Source organism: Dendropsophus ebraccatus, chromosome 5 (genome assembly GCF_027789765.1).
Source record: "Dendropsophus ebraccatus isolate aDenEbr1 chromosome 5, aDenEbr1.pat, whole genome shotgun sequence".
In the NCBI taxonomy this organism is placed as follows: Eukaryota; Metazoa; Chordata; class Amphibia; order Anura; family Hylidae; genus Dendropsophus; species Dendropsophus ebraccatus.
Genome location: NC_091458.1, coordinates 53575046 through 53594560, shown reverse-complemented (window position 1 = coordinate 53594560; position 19515 = coordinate 53575046). Strand labels below are relative to the sequence as shown.

At 43.5% G+C, this 19515-nt stretch overlaps 2 protein-coding genes across 3 annotated transcripts in view; one reads left to right on the top strand and one right to left on the bottom strand.

Annotated features, from left to right (window-relative positions):
* The window catches only part of AMHR2 (anti-Mullerian hormone receptor type 2), a 33959-nt gene extending 25576 nt beyond the window's left edge, over positions 1–8383 (bottom strand). For both annotated transcript variants that reach the window (XM_069970205.1, XM_069970206.1), the window contains exons 1-4: positions 8123–8383; positions 7619–7795; positions 3560–3691; positions 2684–2779 (exon numbers count right to left, since the gene is read on the bottom strand). In XM_069970205.1, coding sequence (XP_069826306.1) covers positions 2684–2779; positions 3560–3691; positions 7619–7795; positions 8123–8303 — 586 coding nt within the window. In that variant the 5' untranslated portion in view covers positions 8304–8383. The remainder of the gene's footprint in view (positions 1–2683; positions 2780–3559; positions 3692–7618; positions 7796–8122) is intronic.
* LOC138792596 (cell division cycle-associated protein 7-like) lies at positions 8337–19262 on the top strand. Its single transcript, XM_069970207.1, has 8 exons — positions 8337–8439; positions 14628–14882; positions 15171–15248; positions 16495–16647; positions 17179–17349; positions 17611–17760; positions 18754–18890; positions 19110–19262. The coding sequence occupies exons 1-8, from the start codon at positions 8401–8403 to the stop codon at positions 19156–19158; spliced, it is 1032 nt and encodes a 343-aa protein (XP_069826308.1). The 5' UTR covers positions 8337–8400; the 3' UTR covers positions 19159–19262.
* Positions 19263–19515: the final 253 nt, after the last annotated feature.

Here is a 19515-nt window from a genome sequence, read left to right as displayed (position 1 = left end):
TGAAATTTGCCGATTGGAAAAATATACTGACGTGTGAATAAGGCATTACAGCTGTCATTTTGAGGTCATATAACGGCTGTTATTTCAAAATATCGGCTGTTATTGGACAAATAATATCCACTGTTTTGAAATACTGGTCAATATTTGGCCTGAAAATGATACCTGTCCAAAAGAAACTCAGTAAAATATGACCATAATTTTCAGGTAAAAATACAACAGTATTTTCCATATAATAATGCACTCCACTAAAGCGAATGGGAAATTGTCTGGCAGTACACACACTGTAAAAAAAAACGGTTGTAATTGATTACATGATAATGATCATTTATTAGCGTCCGTCTATATAAAGAGCCAGCTGCCTTCCCCCGCTAAGATCCGAAGTGGAAACATAGGGCCACATGTATCATCCGGCGAATGGATGATTTTCGGCGGAAAGTGCCGATTTGCGTCTTTTTTTATTCAAAAATGGCGGATTTGCGAATAAAATATTTGCAAATCGGCACTTTCCGCCGAGTACGCCAGGGGGCGGAAAGGGGGCGGAGAAGGGGCGGAAAGTGGGCGGAACGGAGGGCGCGGACTCAGAGTCCGCGCGATTTACCATCCGTTCCGCCAAAATGTAAGCCGAAAACCTACTCCAGTCCTCAGCTGGCGTAGGTTTTCGGCGGTGCGCAACGGCGCGCACGGGATTTATGTAGAGGCAGTCCGCCTCTACATAAATCTCCGTAGCGCCGGAGCTGCGGGGGCATTTTTACGTCCGGCGTAAAAAACGCCGGACTTAATAAATGCCTCCCATAGCCTTGTGTGTGAACCTCAAAGAGAATTTCTCATCACAAAATAACCCATTGTTTAAATTTTAGATTTTTGTTGATTTTTTTTTCCTAATTACTCATCTTAGAGATTTTATTCTGGCTACTAAGGCTACATTGACATGTCAGTATTTTTCATCCGTTTTTACGGACCAGGAAATACAGAAACCTATTATTTTCAATGGTGCTATTAATACATCCAGTTAATTCGTGAATCCGCAATCCGTGAAAAAAAAAAAAAGGACACTGTAATACGGTCCGTAATTACGGAACGGATACCCCAATAGAAGTCTATGGAGAGCACAAAATTTGCAGAGAGTACATTGCAATCCGCAAAACCATCTGCAAAACCATCCGTATCACGGACCTGTTTTTTTGTGACATCACCAAGCTCCTCCTGCCATAAATATCCTGCCTGATAGAAATGACTGTAAAATGGCCCCCAGACAACCAGGTGACCTTTTTTGAGGGGGTTGGGACAGCAAATGACATAATTTTTGCCATTCCCTCTTTTATCTTCACTCTTCCTTTTTATGCAGATCCGCAAAAAACTTTAAAAATACGGAACACAATACGGATGCAAATTGGATGTTTTTTTGCAAATCCCGATTTTTATCCAGGAAAACATACTGACAAGTAAATACTGACGTGTAGCCTCAATCTAATTATAAGCTAAATTTTTCTGTAGTTCAGAATTCAGTATTTTCTATACCTTTTCAGTATTGTCTTCTCTATCATCACACCCAGGATTACAATGAAGTGTGACACCTGTAGGCTATGTTCCCACAAGTCTCTTTAAGTCCGCTTGAAGCCAAATAACGACTGTTATTTCATAATAAGGGCACTTCTTGTACAAATGAAGGCCGTCATTTTAAAATAAGGGCCATTATTTGGGAACATAGCTTGATATAGATAACACAGGTTCCACTATACACAATAGGTGATGGTCACTCTCCCTTTCCTCCTCCCCCCACTCTGCACAATGATCTCTGTATAGGTCACAGCCCATACCCAGAAAATATACTCATAGAAGTCTCCTGGCACACCATAAAAAAACATTTAGCTAAATTCATAAATATACAGTAACAAGGGATAAGCTCAAAGGAAAAGTCCAGGATCTGACAAGCCCAGGTTCGATGTCCTTCGCTCGGGTTCCCTGCCCCCAAACCGCTTTTCTGGTCTGAGCGGGGGTCCCACCTTGGATGCTGACTGGCTGAGCAGGCCCAGAACGCCATGACCCAGCGGACCCCGCCACTTCCTCCTTGGCTCTTTTGAAAAAAAAAGAGTCAGACCCCTGACCTCTCCTTTAATATATTATACTGTATGCCACCAGTGCATGAACCATACACATGTATCCACAAAACATATATTGGACCAGCAGTAAACAAACCATAGATAAATATATACTAATAGTCAACAAACCATACACAAAAATATGTATTGTACGAGCAGTGAATAAACACATAAAAATATACTACACTGGCAAAGAGCAAACCAAAGATAAATACATATATATATATATATATATATATATATATATATATATATATACTCCTCCAGTCTCTAGCTGTTTACCAGTCTCTCTCTGTCCAACTGGACAGTCACAGTCCATCCTCCTCCTCCTCTTGTCTAAGGGTGGGTTCATACTGAGGAATTCTCGCAGATAATGTCCGCGGAATTCCGCTGTCTATCCGCGCGCCTTTCGGCCGGCTCCATAGACACCATTCTATGGGCCGGCGTATTCCGCTACCCGTCGAAAGAATTGACGGACAGCCGGCGGAATTCCACAGAGTTTATCCGCAAGAATTCCGTAGTATGAACCCACCCTAATAAGATATTGAGTTAGGGAAGGAGAGATGTGGGTCAGCTGTACTCACTCTTGTTGGGCTCCCTCTGTATCACAGTTCGCACTGGCGTCCCCTGCAGGATCTCTTGTGAAGTACCGCTTCCAGGGGCAGATTCAGTATTTAAATCTAGAACAGGGGTGGGAAAAATACAACCAACAGTAACAAACCCACAAAAGTAAAAATAAATGCAGGGGAGGCATCAAACTTCAGAACTGACCCCCAAAACTCTGGTCTTACAACAGACTCAGACCAAACCTAATCTGCAGACCAGAAAGATCTGCTTACTTACTGCTCCTTGCTTCCGTTTCTTCTTCCCCTCCCGGTGGTATACACAAAGGGTATGATGTTATGACTAAATGAAACACGGTATGACGTTATGACAAAAGAGCATATGATGGCGGTCAGTGATAGGGCCTAGTGGAACGGCACCTGAGGAGGAAAAGAATACTGTCTTGCCAGCCTGTGAACATCCCCACAGTCAGGACCATTGACTATATAAAACTTCTGATACCAGTTTTCAGTGTCAAATTACTGAAATAAATTCAATGGTTATCCCTAAACCAGGATTTTGGTGCAAAGGCCATGCAAATAGCACCCCTATATAACAGCCTTATTGAGCACAGTGAGTGTATGGTAGATGGGATTCAGGGGTCAAACCCGATTTTTTAGGTTTTGTGCAAAAAAAAAAAACAACAACAACACATAAATGTGAAAGTAAATAAATCCAGTTGGCATATTACTATGACTTTGGGGGGGCATTTATCATTCTCTACCCCAGTGCAGAGTGGACAAATTGTGCAAGATTTTTGCACAAAAACAGCTCATCTTTGTAAATGTTGCCACTCTGTACTGGCAAAGGGACTAATAAATCCCCCGCCATTGGTAAATATTCAGTGATATACTCACAAGAAATCTGTTGACGAGAAAAGCTGATGTTGGCATTACACATGTCTGAGGAACATAAACAATGGTAGTTGCCTTGCTTGTAGACAGGAACGCAGATGTCAGATTTGCATACAGCATTTGATGGAAAGCAGCCTGCAAAGTAACAGTGATGAAACATACAACACAAGTAAGAAGAATAGCTCAGACCACTGCCAGACCATCCACAAGGCAACCAAATGATACAGCAATTGTTTTAGCGGCTTAGTCACTTGATTTATCATGCCTTGTAAAGGCAGTGCAAGCCTGCACCAATTTCGCTGATCAGCGCTCGTTTGTGTCCATACACTGCCCTGTATTAGGCAGTCAAAAAGACCTATACTAAGTAACAATAAAAAAACACGTGTAAATCTGTAAAAATGTAAATGAAAAAGTTGAAGAATACACCAAATTTGTAACGGTGACTCAGGCTATGTTCACATGGCGTATGAGACCAGCCGCTCTGTGACTCGGCCGGATCACGAAATGGCCGGTCTCTGAAAAGATCATCCCGGCCGGTACTGCAGTACCGGCAGAATGATCTTTCTGGCTGCAGGGTTTTGATGCGGGCACATCAGTGCGCGCCCGCATCAGCACTCCCCATAGCACACAATTAAGCAAGCGGCTGGAACCTCTCGCTTCATTGTGTGAACTGACAGGTCTTTCTGCTGCAATTCACTGAATTGCGGCCGTAGAAGACTGACATGTCAGTTCTTTGCAGCGCTGCATGGGATCCTGTCCGGAGCGTATACAATGTGTATACGCTCCGGCCGGGATGCCATAGAAGACTAGGCAGTGTTTCACACCGTACAAAGTACGGCCTTTGTTGCCGATGGCAACAACGGCCGTACTTTTACGCTGTGTGAACATAGCCTCAGGCTATTTGAAAATTTAGTGCATCTTTAAACTGTCTAGTCTAGTTTATGCTAGGCCCCTTTGTTATGCAAGTTGCTAAAATGTCTCAATTATACATGGGGGGGATTTATCATGCTGTGAGGGTGGCTCAGGCAGCATAGAGTGGCAAGAGGTTCCTGCAAATGAGGATTTATGTAGAGGTGTGCAAAGGCGCTGGCGGGGGATTTGTCTTAATATCTCATGTCCAAAGCCCCCTCTACTAAGGATGTTTCAGCTGTAGTCTGAGAAAGACATTATGGGGAGCTGAGATATGTAGACACTAGAGATGAGCGAACCGCGTTCGAGTTCGAGTCAATCCGAACCCGAAGGATCGGCATTTGATTAGCCGGGGCTGCTGAACTTGGATAAAGCTCTAAGGTTGTCTGGAAAACATGGATACAACCAATGACTATATCCATGTTTTCCACATAGCCTTAGGGCTTTATCCAACTTCAGCAGCAGGGCCGGCTCCAGGTTTTTGTGGGCCCTTGGTCGAGAGAGCCTCGGCGGGCCCCTTTGAATAGCAAATTATATGGCATCATTGTTAGAGGGTCTCTAGCTCTTGATTCTGTGTAGTGGATCAGCTGTGTTATATACTTATTACCCCCCCTCCTGTTTGAGTGTGTATATATCTATCTCTCGAGCACATATATACACACACTCATACAGTAGGAGGATAATAAGTATATAATACACTGCTGTATACCTACACAGAATGGAGAGATATATACACACTCATACAGAAGGATAAAAAGTATATACTACACTGCTGATTACCTTTTTCACCTCGGGGCACACCTACCAAATAAAGTTTGACAAAATAACAAAAAAAACAACAAACATAATTCGGTAACTCACAGGTGACGTCTTCTTTGATCTGATGCGATCGCTCTCTGTTTCCTCGCCATCCGGCCCAGACCACCATGATGATTTCTTCCAGCTACAATTCTTCTCTTCAGAACCTGTGAGACAAACATCTTAGGCTCCGCACATTTCCAGCAACTTCCTTCCCTTTTCCCCGCCCATAGGCTCCTATACATTAGTAACTCCGCTGCTTGGTGTCATGTGCAGTAAAGTAAGAAGGTTTGTGTCCCCATGCTGTGCCCCCATATAGTAATAATGCCCTCTGTCCCCATAGTAATGCCCCCTGCTCTGCCCCATAGTAAATGACCCCTACCCTGTCCCATAGTAGATGTCCCCTGCCCTGTCCCATAGTAGATGTCCCCTGCCCTGTCCCATAGTAGATTTCCCCTGCCCTGTCCCATAGTAAATGACCCCTGCCCTGTCCCATAGTAGATGACCCCTGCCCTGTCCCATAGTAGATGACCCCTACCCTGTCCCATAGTAGATGACCCCTGCCCTGTCCCATAGTAAATGACCCCTGCCCTGTCCCATAGTAGATGACCCCTACCCTGTCCCATAGTAGATTTCCCCTGCCCTGTCCCATAGTAAATGACCCCTGCCCTGTCCCATAGTAGATGACCCCTGCCCTGTCCCATAGTAGATGACCCCTACCCTGTCCCATAGTAGATGACCCCTACCCTGTCCCATAGTAGATGGCCCCTGCCCCATAGTAGATGCCCCCTGCTCTGCCTTAACACAAAACAAAAAATCATACTCACCTAATCCAAGGGACGGTCCTCTTCTTCCTGGCTTCTCCCTTCTGCTAGCAGGGACGGATCCGCTAGCAGGCGCGATGACGTCATCGCTCTGCGCCTGCTGAGGGGATCACGTCCTGAAGCGCTGCGGAGGAAGGCCCAGCCCAGGACGTCATTGAGGACGTCGCATCCGCCCAGCAACGCCACACCCCCCGGATGTCGCCAGCAACGCGGCCCGCCGCATCCCCCGTACTCACTGTCGGCACGACAGTGAGTACGGGGGATGCGGCGGGCCCCATTGCTGGCTATATCCAGTGGCTCATTGCTCGGGCAAGTGCCGGGGGGCCCCTTGAGAGGCTGTGGGCCCCGGCACTTGCCCGAGTACGCCACGTGCTGACGCCGGCCCTGTTCAGCAGCCACCGCTAATCAAATGCCGAAAGTTCGGGTTCGGAACGACTCGAGCATGCTCCAGGTTCGCTTGTCTCTAGTAGACACGTATGAAAGAAAACAGGGTAATTTTTTTTCGTTTTTTTTTGGGGGGGGGGGGGGAGATCTGTGTTCCGTTTTCCTTTTAGATTGTTGGATTTAAACTGTTAATTGTGACATTTGAGACTGTCCCCAACTGAATACATATCTAATGTATATCGCCATCTTTACCCACCATTATAACCATCAAAAGCAACTTGAAAACCCATCACTTCTGAAGCCTGCTACCTGCAATAACTCTGCTACGGTACCTCTGCACCATACTGTGGATGGCTGCTCCCCTCCCCTACTGCCTCCCTCCCCTCCCCATGTAGATTGTAAGCAGAGTCCTCTTCCCTCTGTACCAGTCTGTCCTCTACTTCATTCATGTTCCCTGAAATTAGTGGCATTCTGTTAGTAACGTTCATACAGCCCAGTGCTATATCGTTGCTATTTTCCTCAAAACACTGACTATATCACTAAGGGGGGGATTTATCAAACTGGTGTAAAGTAGAATTGTCTTAGTTGCCCCTAGCAACCAAGCAGATTCCACTTTTCATTTCTTACAGATTCTTTGGAAAATGAAAGGTGGAATCTCATTGGTTGCTAGGGGCAACTGGACCAATTCTACTTTACACCAGTTTGATAAATCTCCCCCTTAGGGTATGTTCACTTTGAACAAAACAGGCGGTGGAACCTTCCGCCATGGAATCCGGCCTGTCTCAGTGTGCCATAGCTTCTCTTTGGGAGACCGCACGCTCCCAGAAGCGTGTGCTCTCCCATAGACAGGCTATGGCACATTAAAACAGGCGGGATTCAGAATTCCTTCTGATTTACTCAGTGTGAACATACCCATAGTCTTTAAAAACTGGTAGAGTACATTACAATGGGTGGCCAGTAGCAGGCCACTGTGTAGATATACAACTGATAGGGTTAAAGATGACTCAAAAATCAATCTGATCAATACATATATTAACATAATGTTATATATTTACAAGTATTCTCTCACACATAAATAGCTGATACTACATTTGTAATGTACGGTTCATTTCCCCTTGCCAGCCCATACCTTGTTACATCTTCTTACCTAATACAGCAAGCTGAATCTCTCCATTGTTGATTTCCCACATTCCCATACAACAGTTGCTTTTATTGCAGTGTATCTTTCCTGGTTCTGTTATGTCCCCAAATAGAGCTATCCTTAACCCGACAGAATAGGACGAATTATCAAATATGGCACAGGATATCCCTTTAAGATTGACATCTAGAGAAATAGAGAAGACGAAAAAATGAAAGAGTTAACATATATAATTTTTTTATAACCTATAATGATCCTATGGCAAATCTGACTTGTATTTTATAAGACGATTCGTAGCAGAAATTCTTCTGATACTCAGATTTCTGCTGCAGATGTGCCATTGATCTGAATGATTAGCCCCATGTCCATTCATTGGGTCTTCTGCTTTTGCAATATGTGGAAAAAGGCTGCACACAACTTCCACAAATCATATTTTTTGTGGCGCTGCCAAAATTCAACTCCGAATCTGAGCCTGTATCCTCATCAGATCCTGACCATATACACAGACCTTACCTTGGAGCAAAGCTAAGAAGAGGATCAAGTGTATAATAAAGTTCAGTTCCATGTGATTCATTCCTATCACCAGCAGAGGTAATGTAGGTTCTATGTCTGTTCCTCTGTATTCCAGATCATTGGTAGTTGTCCCTATTGTGTCTATTCTCTTAATCCTTGTTCTCTTATTAAATTCATACATAAACCTCACTTCACTCCTTTCAAAACCAGCAGGTCTTGGATGGGAGGAAAGAATTCTCAAGGATACCAAACAAGGGGCGTATCTTGGCCATTGAGATATGCTGGAGGAGTGTTGTTCTGGGAACATTGTGAAGGAGGTAAGGACCCTACAGTCAGTGGGCACAAGAATAGAGACAAGCCATGATTATAAGACACATATTGTGCTAATATTATCTTCCATGTGTGAATAAAGAAAATACTAAAAGATATACAGTAGTATACTCTGTATTGTGATAACACAGTACCCCATATGTCACAAGCTATGATGCTGCCTGTCTGCTTTTATCATAGCCAACATTGCAGTGTCCCTGTCATTAAAAAATACTTTTGACATGTTGCAGAAACTTTTTGTTCATACCCTTACTGATAGCTGTAGTTATTATAGGGTTACAGTTTTTGTTATGTTATTCTGTGGACCAGTGGAGATGCTTCTTTCTTCTTCTCTACCTATTCCTATTCTCCTTTTCTGCACACACTCTTCTCCACCACTCATAGGGACTCTTAGTGTAGCATCAGCCAGCCAGTCAGTTTCCTTCTGATTCTCCAAAGAGTAGGACACACACAGACCAGGCATCTCTGCTGTACTAAGCCAGGGCCTGGCTCTGCCAGGTTCCCTGTCTGGGACAAACCAGCTGTGGACAGTGGACAGAGACACACGTGTATGGAGAACCCAGAGCCTTTTCACTTACAAGCTATAACCACAGACACTATGCAGTGTTAAACCCCTAAAGGAGGACAAGTCAGAGATCACCCCAGCCCACGCTGTAAACCTCTCTTAAAAGTGCAGGGTGGTATCCTAAGGCATAAGAACTGACCCGGCTCGAGCAAAGCTACTGTAACCAAGGTCTACGTACTCTATCTCACAGCACAGGTGAAACCGGGACATGCTCAGACACTTAGCTTCGCCCAGGTAACATAGTCTGGGGCTTGTGTCACCCTCCTAGGACGGGTTTAGTCAAACACGGGCATAATTATTCTTCTCTCAAGTCTTCTTCTCTTCAGTACTCTCTCCTCAAGTTCCGGCAAAGCACACTACTACACTGGGTTGGGGCTCTCCCGACAAACTCCTCTACACTCCTCAACACTAAATTAAACCAGCACTGCTATTCTACCTCAGCACTTAAAGCATCTCCTAGTACAGATTCAGTGAGCTCAAGTCTGTATCACAGAAATCACCTATTGAGAAGCTATCCTGTATTGCAAGAGACAGTAAAGCCATTTTATTTATTACACTGGGACTTAGTGATCATTGCCCCAGCACCTACACATAGCGGCTACATTCCTTGGGTTATTCTCCCCTTTCTGTGGGTGGCGGTACCGACAGTCCAGGTGGGTCATCTTCCCACTCCGGTACACTGTGACAAGAGCCAAAGGGACCCATCACAAGTCAGCAGGTCGCCAACCATTTCAGGGGAACAGTATAGCCAGCCAACACTACCATCACCAGCTGAGTTGTACTATATCACTGACCAACCACCACAGAAGTGGCGTCACCAGGGACAACCTAGTACGTGACCGGTTGAGAAAGAAGAGCACTCAGTTACCCACCATGGCCAATACACAATGTATGGCACTGTCTGCTTCTGGCTCTGCTCTCTGTGTATGTGGACGCTGTGGTGCTAACGAACACCTGAGGTGAGACCATCAATAAAAAAAATGTCAGAGAAGATTCCTTTTAAGGGTAGCTTCACACATATCGGATCCGTAGCAGATTTAATGCTGCGATTTGCAGCAAAATCCACTGTGGATCCTGTACTGTGAAGCTGAATGGGTCCCATACACACAGCGGATCCCCTTTAACCCCCCACCGCCGCCCGCTGTTTGAGGCTCCCGACTCCCCCCGCTCCTCTTCAGCCAATCAGTGCACGGCAGCACTGATTGGCTGAAGAGGAGGGGAGCTGGCAGCTTTACACAGCTGCGGCGCCGAGCAGGTAATGTATGCTTGAAGCTGCGGGCGGGCAGGCGGCGGCGGGTTAAAGGGGTCGGGTCCCATACAGGATGAGCAGGTAATGTATGCTCAGGGCCGGGGCTGCGGATGGGCGGGTTAAAGGGGATCCGCTGCAAATCCGGGATTTCGCTGAAAATCACAGTGTGAAATCATAGTGTGGATCCGGTACGTGTTAAAGAGTCACTGTCGTATTTTTTTTTTTTTGCAGAAATCAATAGTCCAGGCGATTTTAAGAAACTTTGTAATTGGGTTTATTAGCCAAATGTGCCATTATCTGCATGTAAAAAGCCTTTTCCCAGGTCCCCCCCTCCTTCCTCTTTTTCATCCACTCTGAAAAATCTGAAAATTGTGACTTGTTGCAGGAGACGTCCCCTGTCTGTTCTAGGGAGAGGGGAGGGGGGAGGAGGAAGGAGGGAGTTAGCCGGCAGCAGAAAGCAGATAACAGAGGATTACAGGCACGGAGCTGGGTGACAGCTGTAATCTGAGCTCAGACAGGTCACTAGTGACTGTCACAGGAGATATCCCGTGAGGGATTTGTAGATTAACTCTTTGTTGTCCTGTTTTGGTCTTTTCTTTAGCTCTCTCCATAGGAGAACAATGAAGACAGGGGGGAGAGCTTCAAACTGCTTTTTCATGATAAAAATGCATTTTTCGGATAATAAACCCAATTACAAAGTTTCTTAAAATCGCCTGGACTATTGATTTCTGCAAAAAAAAATTCACGACAGTGACACTTTAAGCTACCCTAATGCTAGGCGCACACCCCTAATAGCAGAACAGAACATGTGCCCCACCCTGTATCTCCGAAGATCTATGCAACTGTATGCCTATAAAAGGCTGGCTACACACTGCGTTTTCCCATCTGTTTAACTGTTTCCGTTTAATGTACATTTTTGTGTATGTAAAAAAAAACAACAAACGATCTGTCGTTTTTTTTCTATAATGTATGTCAATGGAAAATGGATTCTGCAGTATGGCATACAGTGCAGTATGGCATCTGCTTTTACTATCTGTTTTTGCATCCATTTTATTCCTTTAACACACACATTGAAGGGACAGTGCGAACCCAGCCACATGCAATGCAAACAAGTGACACACAAATGACAGCAGCCCACACCTGTACATTGTGCTTGGAGATGCTGACTCTTTTTGTTATTTCATTTTATATCATTTGCAAATGTAGTTGTATACCAGGTATAACGTATACTGGGTCATGTAGTACTTTGGGCACTCTTTTGGTCAGTATTTCCAGCTAAAATCAGGAGTGAACCAACTCCTAACTATAGAACTATAAATAAAAGCTATAATAAAAGCAGACTTGTACCTTTTCTGTGTCTTAGATCTATTCCTGTTTTTGGTTAAAAATGCTGACCAAAATAATGTGTGAACTCAGGCTTAGATAATTAAAAGAGTACTATAGCATGTAGTAATATTTTTCTCTCCCAAGTGGGGAATGGTGCCACCTAGTGTATTATGTGGGAAATGCACACACCTGGTTAGAAGGTGATTAGTGAGCCAGCTGCAGGCAATCCAGAGGAGACAGCCCTTGTGTATAAGAAGATCAGGCTGCCCCTAGTATGATGTCTGGAGTTTGCCTGGAGTTGTGCCAAGCAGAAGCAAGTGGGTCATAATAACTGTATGTTTTTCTTATTTCTATGTGGATTCTCTGGTGTGTGTGTGTGTGTGTGTGTGTGTGTGTGTAATAATAATAATAATAATCTAGTAAAAGATGAGTTATGGTAAAGCTAGAATGAATGTGGAGTGTTGCTTTTTGAAAGTCTGTGCCTTATATGCTCTGTTGAACTGAGTAAGGAAACCTCTTTTGAGCTCTGAGGTAAATAATGCAGAATTCCTATTGCAAACCTCATTTAAATTCTTTTACTAACTTATGCAGTTTAGGGAGTAAATGTAAGCATGGCTGTATTTAGCACTAGGCAGTATTGTTCAGGTCTGATATGGTGGAGCTATTACCTACCAATCCTGTGGTGAGAACTGTCACAATATGCAGATGGCTCTAATCACTTAATGTGGACATTTTAAGCAGCTAAACATAAAAAATGTGATTCAAACAATATTTCAGTGTTTAGAGACCACACTCCCCATCTCTTCCCCAGTAGTCATGTGCCTGGATTATTGGCCATACGGCTATTGGTTACCACATGAGGGTCTGGTTTCGGCTGCATGTGGTGATGTACAGTTAATGTGGGCATGTGGCCTATGACTAATCAGAAACTAGAAAATCATGATGCTAATTGGGTGAAGATGGGGTGTCTGCAGGTGTAGTGCCTAGGGCAGCAGCTGTTAATATGGCCCTGGATGTAAGGAATTGTATGAAAGGGGTATTCTGGAGTGTGGGGTTGGTGTTCCATGCCTTGTTACACAGTGATCGCCTGCACATTTGTAGGGGATTGGTATGTGAGCAGAAATGTTGCAATAGTAATGAATCAGATAGACATCTGGCAACAGACACTGTGCATGTTAACATAACCTATTACACCAAATAATTGGCCACGTATGTCTGATAATTGTCTAGTGTAATAGAGCCCTTGGATTTTTATGCCATCTAAATAAAAAATTTGGACCTCTCTATCATGAGCACAGTCCTGCATTTGCACTGAATAGTTATCTTTCATGTATGAAGGTAAAGACTGATGACCCTATGGCTGCCTTTACATGTCTGTAGATTTTGCAGACCTAAGTGAAGACATGCAATGGTTTGTTTCCCTGCCTGGCATGATGTATCAATATCATCCTGGCAGCAGGGAAACTCTTTGAATCTGTGCGGCACTGTAAGGGTATGTTCACACTGAGCAAATACAGCGGACCTCTCCGCCACGGAATCCCACTGTGCTCAGTGTCCCGATGTGAATGAGAGGGAGCGCGCTCCTCTGCTCAGAAGTGACACGTCACTAATTTGAGCAGAGTGAAAGCTGTGGAGGAGTGTGTGCTCTCCCATAGATGGGCTATGCCACACTGAGACAGGCGCCTGTTTTACTTAGTGTAAACATACCCTAATGATGGAACTGCAGAGATTCAGAGTTTACCTACTGCCGGCATGATATTGATACATCATGCCTGGCGGGGAAACAAACCATTGCATGTCTTAACTGTCCGAAGGTCTGTAAAATCTAATCATGTAAATGCAGTCTTGTCATCTAGCAGACAGTGATATCCCTGGTGGTCTAGAGTTAAAGGGGTTATCCAGCGCTACAAAAAACATGGCCACTTTCTTCCAGAGACAGCCCCTCTCTTGTCTCCAGCTTGGGCGGGGTTTTGCTGCTCAGTTCCATTGAACTGAATGGAGCTTAATTGCAAACCGCAGCTGAACTGGAGCAGAGTTGTGTTGTCTCTGAAAGAAAGTGGCCCTGTTTTTGTAGCACTGGATAACCCCTTTAAGGGGATTATTAGCCATTATCAAATGGCTACTGCTTATAATATATAATTATAGGGCTGGGTTCACACTACATTTTTTCATAAACTAATTTTATTTTTCCTTGGCATACACATGAGGTTGACTATTTATTTTTGTTTCCGATTATGCTAAATGTTTGTTACATATATATAGAAAAATTACTAAAGGATGTATCTGTTTTTCTGTTAGACAACAAAAATGCAGTGTGAACAGACTGTGCTTATTTACACACTAACCTTGTTTCATGGTAACTTTGCAAGGCTTGATTGTATGATTTTTGGATTTGGGTGTAGCCTACAGAAGGAAGGTATACCTGTCATTAAATGGATTTAGAATGTTAGTGAGTACAGTTCTGGCCCCTAAGATTTTTTTCTTTTTTTTTGGTCTGATCCTGTAAGGGTCCATTCACACTATGGAATTATAGCAGATGGTGGCGTGTGCATGAGACGTACTACTAAATCAATGTGACAGGTGGAACTCAAAGCCGACCTTGCTTGAAATCCTGCGCTAATTCCGTAGTGTGTGTTGGTCTGAGGGTGAACTTGCAGGAAACTACAGGCATTGGCATCACCAAACATGGGACGGTCTCCACACTGATGTGCAACAATGGTTTTTACAATGAAACTTTATGACTGTTTTATGTTTAAAGCTCCTTTAATTCCAGAACACTATACTGTTAACAATCAACTTAGAAACAGTGTTGTATAACCACATGTTGGTGTACTAAGGCTGTGCCATGTGTAAACTGGGGGGGTTTAACTCTGATTTTCTCTGCACTATACATGTGAGTTGGCATGCATCACCTGGGAGAGTGAGTGATCATGTACTCAGGTATAATGCATTACCAACACAGGTTTCATGAGTAAAGACTCTTGTCAGTGGATATATATATATTGTGTTTTTTTTTTTTTTTTTTTTTTTTATAGGCCAAAATGTCTAAGTCATCTAAAGACTCTGTTCCTCAAAAAAGCCAAAGGTACTCCCTCAGGGTGGCACTGAAGAAGCCAGACTACCTGTCTGAAACAAGTGAGTCTGAAGAAGAAAAATGTAAAAGCTGCTCCACCTCTTCAGACTCTGAAGTGGAGCCTATGCCAATGGCAACCCCAAGTGATTCTGAGGAAGAGGCACCGAATGAATTCTTACAAAAGAGAGCCAAGAATATCAGGGACAACAAGGCTATGGTTAGTCTTTGCTTATTGAGTTATAACTTGTATACATGCCCCTTTCCAGATGGCCTACCTCTAGTTACTGGGTGGGCCTGTAGCCACTGCTGGAATGGGTGACAGTCAAGGATGCTGCAGGCCCCTCTCAGTGAGTGGAGGTAGACTGTGCAGTTAGTGCCACAATCCAGCACCTTTTCTGGGCTCGGGGTGCATTGCTGTACAGCACTGTGGTTTAATCATGCTGGTGATGGGCTCCCTAGAAGTGACAACCGTAATGTCTAATCTCCTATTCTTGGCTTTTTCCAGCTTGCAAGACTTATGGCAGACTTGGAGAAGCTCCCAGGTCAACTGAAGGCAGAGCCTGATCAGGGTGCCAGTGCTCAGGTAAGACTACTAACCCATCTATGGTGCAGCCACAGCTGAGCATGGTTGGTAAAGTGATTCAAAGAAGACTAAAGAACCCTGTGTCATGCTCCACCCCCTCCAGATCTTGTAACTCTGTGTAAATTCACCCCTCACAAGAAATGTCATATGACTCTGTGGAAAAAATCTTGGTCATAGAATGCCCCGAAGGTTTCTATAATCCCTGAACTGTGTACAATGGTACCTTGGTTCTCAAACTGTATTTTCAAGGAAAGTTTGCGTTGGTTCTCAAACTTCTCGGGAACCCCGTCTTGAAGTACAGTACTACCGCTGTATTTGAATGAAAACTTAAGGTTCAGAATTCAAACTTTGCTCGGTATCTGGACACTTTTGCAAATGTGGATTGTACCTGTTGAGTTTACCACTGAGGCTTCATACAATACTGTATAAGACTGCAGGAGTGCATATACAGTAGTACAATCAGTCCACCACCTCCCATATTTTACAGTACTGGGGATTCTAAACAGTAACCAATTAAACATTTACACTTCCTATGGGAAGACACTGCTTGGTTCTCAAACTGCCTTCCTTAACCAATTTAAGACAAAAAGGAGACAGCGCTCCATGGTGAGGATCAACCAGAGAAAACCAAGGAAGGGGAAAAACAAAGGTAACACTCACCTGGTTTAGTTGTGCTAGCTAGGAGGCACAACACTCAGACGCACATATGAGACAGACCGCAGCCACTGCCGATATCCTCCAGGGATCAATAAAGCAACAAATCCTCCAACCACAAAACACACAGGTGTGAGGGCACAGGTCCAACAAAAGAACATAAAAATAAAACTGAAAAAATTTATTAGACCCAATGCATTTCGGAACCGCTCCAGTTACTTTCATGACTCTTGAGAAAGGAACCGAGCGGTTCAAAACTCATTGGGTATTAAATTTTAACTTTTTTCAGCTTTTAATATTTTGTTGGACCTGCGCCCTCACACCCGTGTGTTTGTGGTTGGAGGATTGGTTTCTTAGCCAATAAGTTCGAGAACACAGGTACCACTGTTTGTATTACACACGTTCACAACGCACTTGCATGCAACAGGCCTTAGGCCACTGGGTTTCTACTTTGGACTTCCCACCTTAGCAGCGTATAAGAGGCTTGTTGGAAAAGGAGTATCCCATAGTAGCTATGCTTCTGTATAAACTTCAGTCCTTAGCTTAAATACTGTTCTGTGTACTAACTCTTGTACGGTGACTCTTCATTTAGAGATACAAAAGACGTCCGCGTGAATCTCTTGCAAATGTTCAACCTAGGAGGAATCCAGAGAGAGCCTCTAGACCTCGACGCTTGATGCGTGCTAATGCAGTGGGGGGGTCACCAGTACGTGAACCTGGAGTCAATGATCGATTTGTGGAAGAAGTAAGAAACTGATGCATCAATCTAAATGCATGTCTACCTTGAAATATGTATACCACACAGTATAAATCAGGGATTGTCAAGATTTTTAAAACTGATGGCATAGTCTTAATGGGCTATCAACATTAGGTTGAGGTTCTTGTTTATAAATCAACTGGTGCCAGAAAGCTATGCAGATTGTAAATTGCATGTATAGAAGAAAATTGAATCCCGGAAAGTATGACTTTGGCCTATTTTCTGGTGTTTGAAGTTGGCCTGGCAGGGTGGGTATGTATAGTAATAAAAAAAAAAAACTGTAGGGTAAGATGGTGGTGCAAAATGGTGTCATCAATGCTGTGGTCTATAGGGTAGAAATGCTACAACTGAAGGTGCAGGGTTGTGTAATTCTTGCCACTGATCTTATGGATGCACAGGCAGCACCAGCAACATCAACCTGACAAAATGCACATTGTGGTGAAATAACACACGCAATGAATTATGGAAAGGTGAGAACTTATGGCAAAAACACACTTAGATTTGCTTTTATTATGGCAGAGGGAGAAAAATCTTGAGCAAAATAGAGAACAAATGATGAGGAGAAGGCGACCTGCTCGGCCCAGCATCCATGCCATTCCACATGTTGTGCGACCAGTGGAGGATATTACAGGAGATGAACTGAATAATGTTGCTGATAATGTGAGCGATAAGGTGTACAACGCTGTGCAGGTGAGAGCCATTCCAGTGACATAGCATAACTGTACACAATTTTCCCATAGACTGAGCAAAGCCAACCCAGCTCTAAGGGGCACAGCACTTGAGTGCTTCTGAAGAGATGGCTTGCGTTTTTTACATAGAAGTGTTATAGTATCCTAAAACCTTACTGTATTATAATAACCAGTTAAATGGATTTCAAGTAATTGTGTGGGTATAAATATAACCTTTACCCTTGCCTATTCTGATGTGTACATGCCATTTTACCCTTTATAGGGTTCCACTTGTCATCAGTGCCGACAGAAAACTCTAGATACAAAGACAAACTGCCGCAACAAAGAGTGTCGTGGAATCCAAGGCCAGTTCTGTGGGCCGTGTCTCAGGAACAGATATGGAGAAGACGTGCGGGAGGCTCTTCTAAATCCTGTAAGTAGATGGACAAATGTGTAAAATTCCCAAATATAGGCAGAATCAAGTCCAACATGGATTAGCCAGTTCTGATAGCATTATATAGAGCAACACTGTAAGTTAGATCAAGGGTGCCTTGTTTTCATATAATGGCCTTACAGGCTATGGACACACTATCATTCCCAGAATACAGTGCAACCAGTAGGGGCTGTAGGAGTCTAATCTACTTTTAAAAGACCTACAGAGGGTTATAGTTTACCATAAGAACAAAGCCAGAATTAAAAATGCTCATCAGAGGGGTGCAATCATCAAATAACACTCGAAAGGAAAATCCCATTGTCTTCTCTGCAACAAAACTTCAAAGGGAGAACCTCAGCTGTTCACAGGTGCTTTGTATGTTTTCAGCCCCAGACTGTTTTTCCACAAGGATAAAACCTAACCCACAGGTATGCTAGGTACACATTGTAAAATCTCAGCCATAATTAAAGGCCCTATTCCACTAACTTTTTAACAATTATCGTTCATAAAATCGTTCAAACGACTGCTCGTCAACGATATTCGTTCTGTGGAATAGCTGTTAACGGGCAAACGACAACAGCAAAATTGTCGAGTTCACTAGTTTTTTTAACATGTCGAAGAAAAATCGTTGGTTTTTCAACAATTCGCTAATCTTTTCGTTGAATAAAAAAATCTTTCAGTCCTTAATGTCTACCTACATTTCCCCACGTTTTAAACGACCATGTAACAACCGCAAAAAAATTACACTACAGATATTATTCACGTATTTGTTTATTGTTCGCTTAAAAAATCGTAAAGTGCTCGTTAAACGAGCAGTCGTTGGAGCTAGTCTAGGAATGATAATCGTTCCGTGCTATAGGGCTATTAGACTAAGTGAGGGACTGTATCTTGCTAAAGCAGGTTTTAAATATGTTCAGTACTTGGATTTGGATGTGTAATTCTATCACTTCAGCATTTAAAATGTATGTACCATAACATTTTTCATCTTTCTAGGACTGGACTTGCCCACCATGTAGAGGAATCTGTAACTGTAGTTTTTGTCGCCAACGGGATGGTCGCTGCGCTACTGGCATCCTCGTTCATGTGGCTCACTACCACGGCTACAATGATGTTCACACCTATCTTAAAGGGTAATTGGGGGGGGGGGGGGGGGGGGTGTTACACTCCATACTGCAGCAGGCACCACTTCATTTTGAGGACCTGAATGTAATGGGACTCGAGTGCGTCAGACAACACTTTAAGACCCATAAAATTACCTTGCCTGTAGAATGCACCCTGCACCCTAAATATAATATATGACATACATGCAGTGTAAACTTTTTTTTTTTTTTTTTTTTTTTTTTCTTTAGGATGCAGGATAGAAGTGGCAAAAAGGAAGAAGAGAGTGATGATGACTAGTATCAGAAGGAAGACCTGTACTTGCTGTTTTTAAATTTAATAAAATGTAACTTTTTACATAGCTGTTTTATGTTAAAATGTGGCCTTCTATGCTTCTCGTATATTAAAATGGCTTATTACACCAAGAAGACTCAAAGACTAAATGTTATGGGGTTAATTTCAAAATATGCAGGACAAAACCCTTAGGTTCTGTACTTCTGCAGCATTTCTGCAGTGACAAATCTGCACCAACTGGACTTGCCACTGGGTACTGTTTGCCTGCAGCTCTACAGAAAAATCTGCAGCCCCTGTAGACTTACTGCAGGTTGGGGTGGCACAGAGCTGGGGGGGGGGGGGGGGGCCAAGAAAGAACGTGCT

What these genes read in the sequence shown, in the direction of transcription:
- LOC138792596 (XM_069970207.1), top strand. Translation starts at nt 8,401, where the DNA reads ATGCTGGAGGAGTGTTGTTCTGGGAACATTGTGAAGGAG. An exon ending in CTGGGAACATTGTGAAGGAG is followed by an intron (nt 8,440 to 14,627) that starts GTAAGGACCCTA and finishes TTTTTTTTATAG; the next exon opens with GCCAAAATGTCTAAGTCATC. An exon ending in GTTCACACCTATCTTAAAGG is followed by an intron (nt 18,891 to 19,109) that starts GTAATTGGGGGG and finishes TTTTTTCTTTAG; the next exon opens with GATGCAGGATAGAAGTGGCA.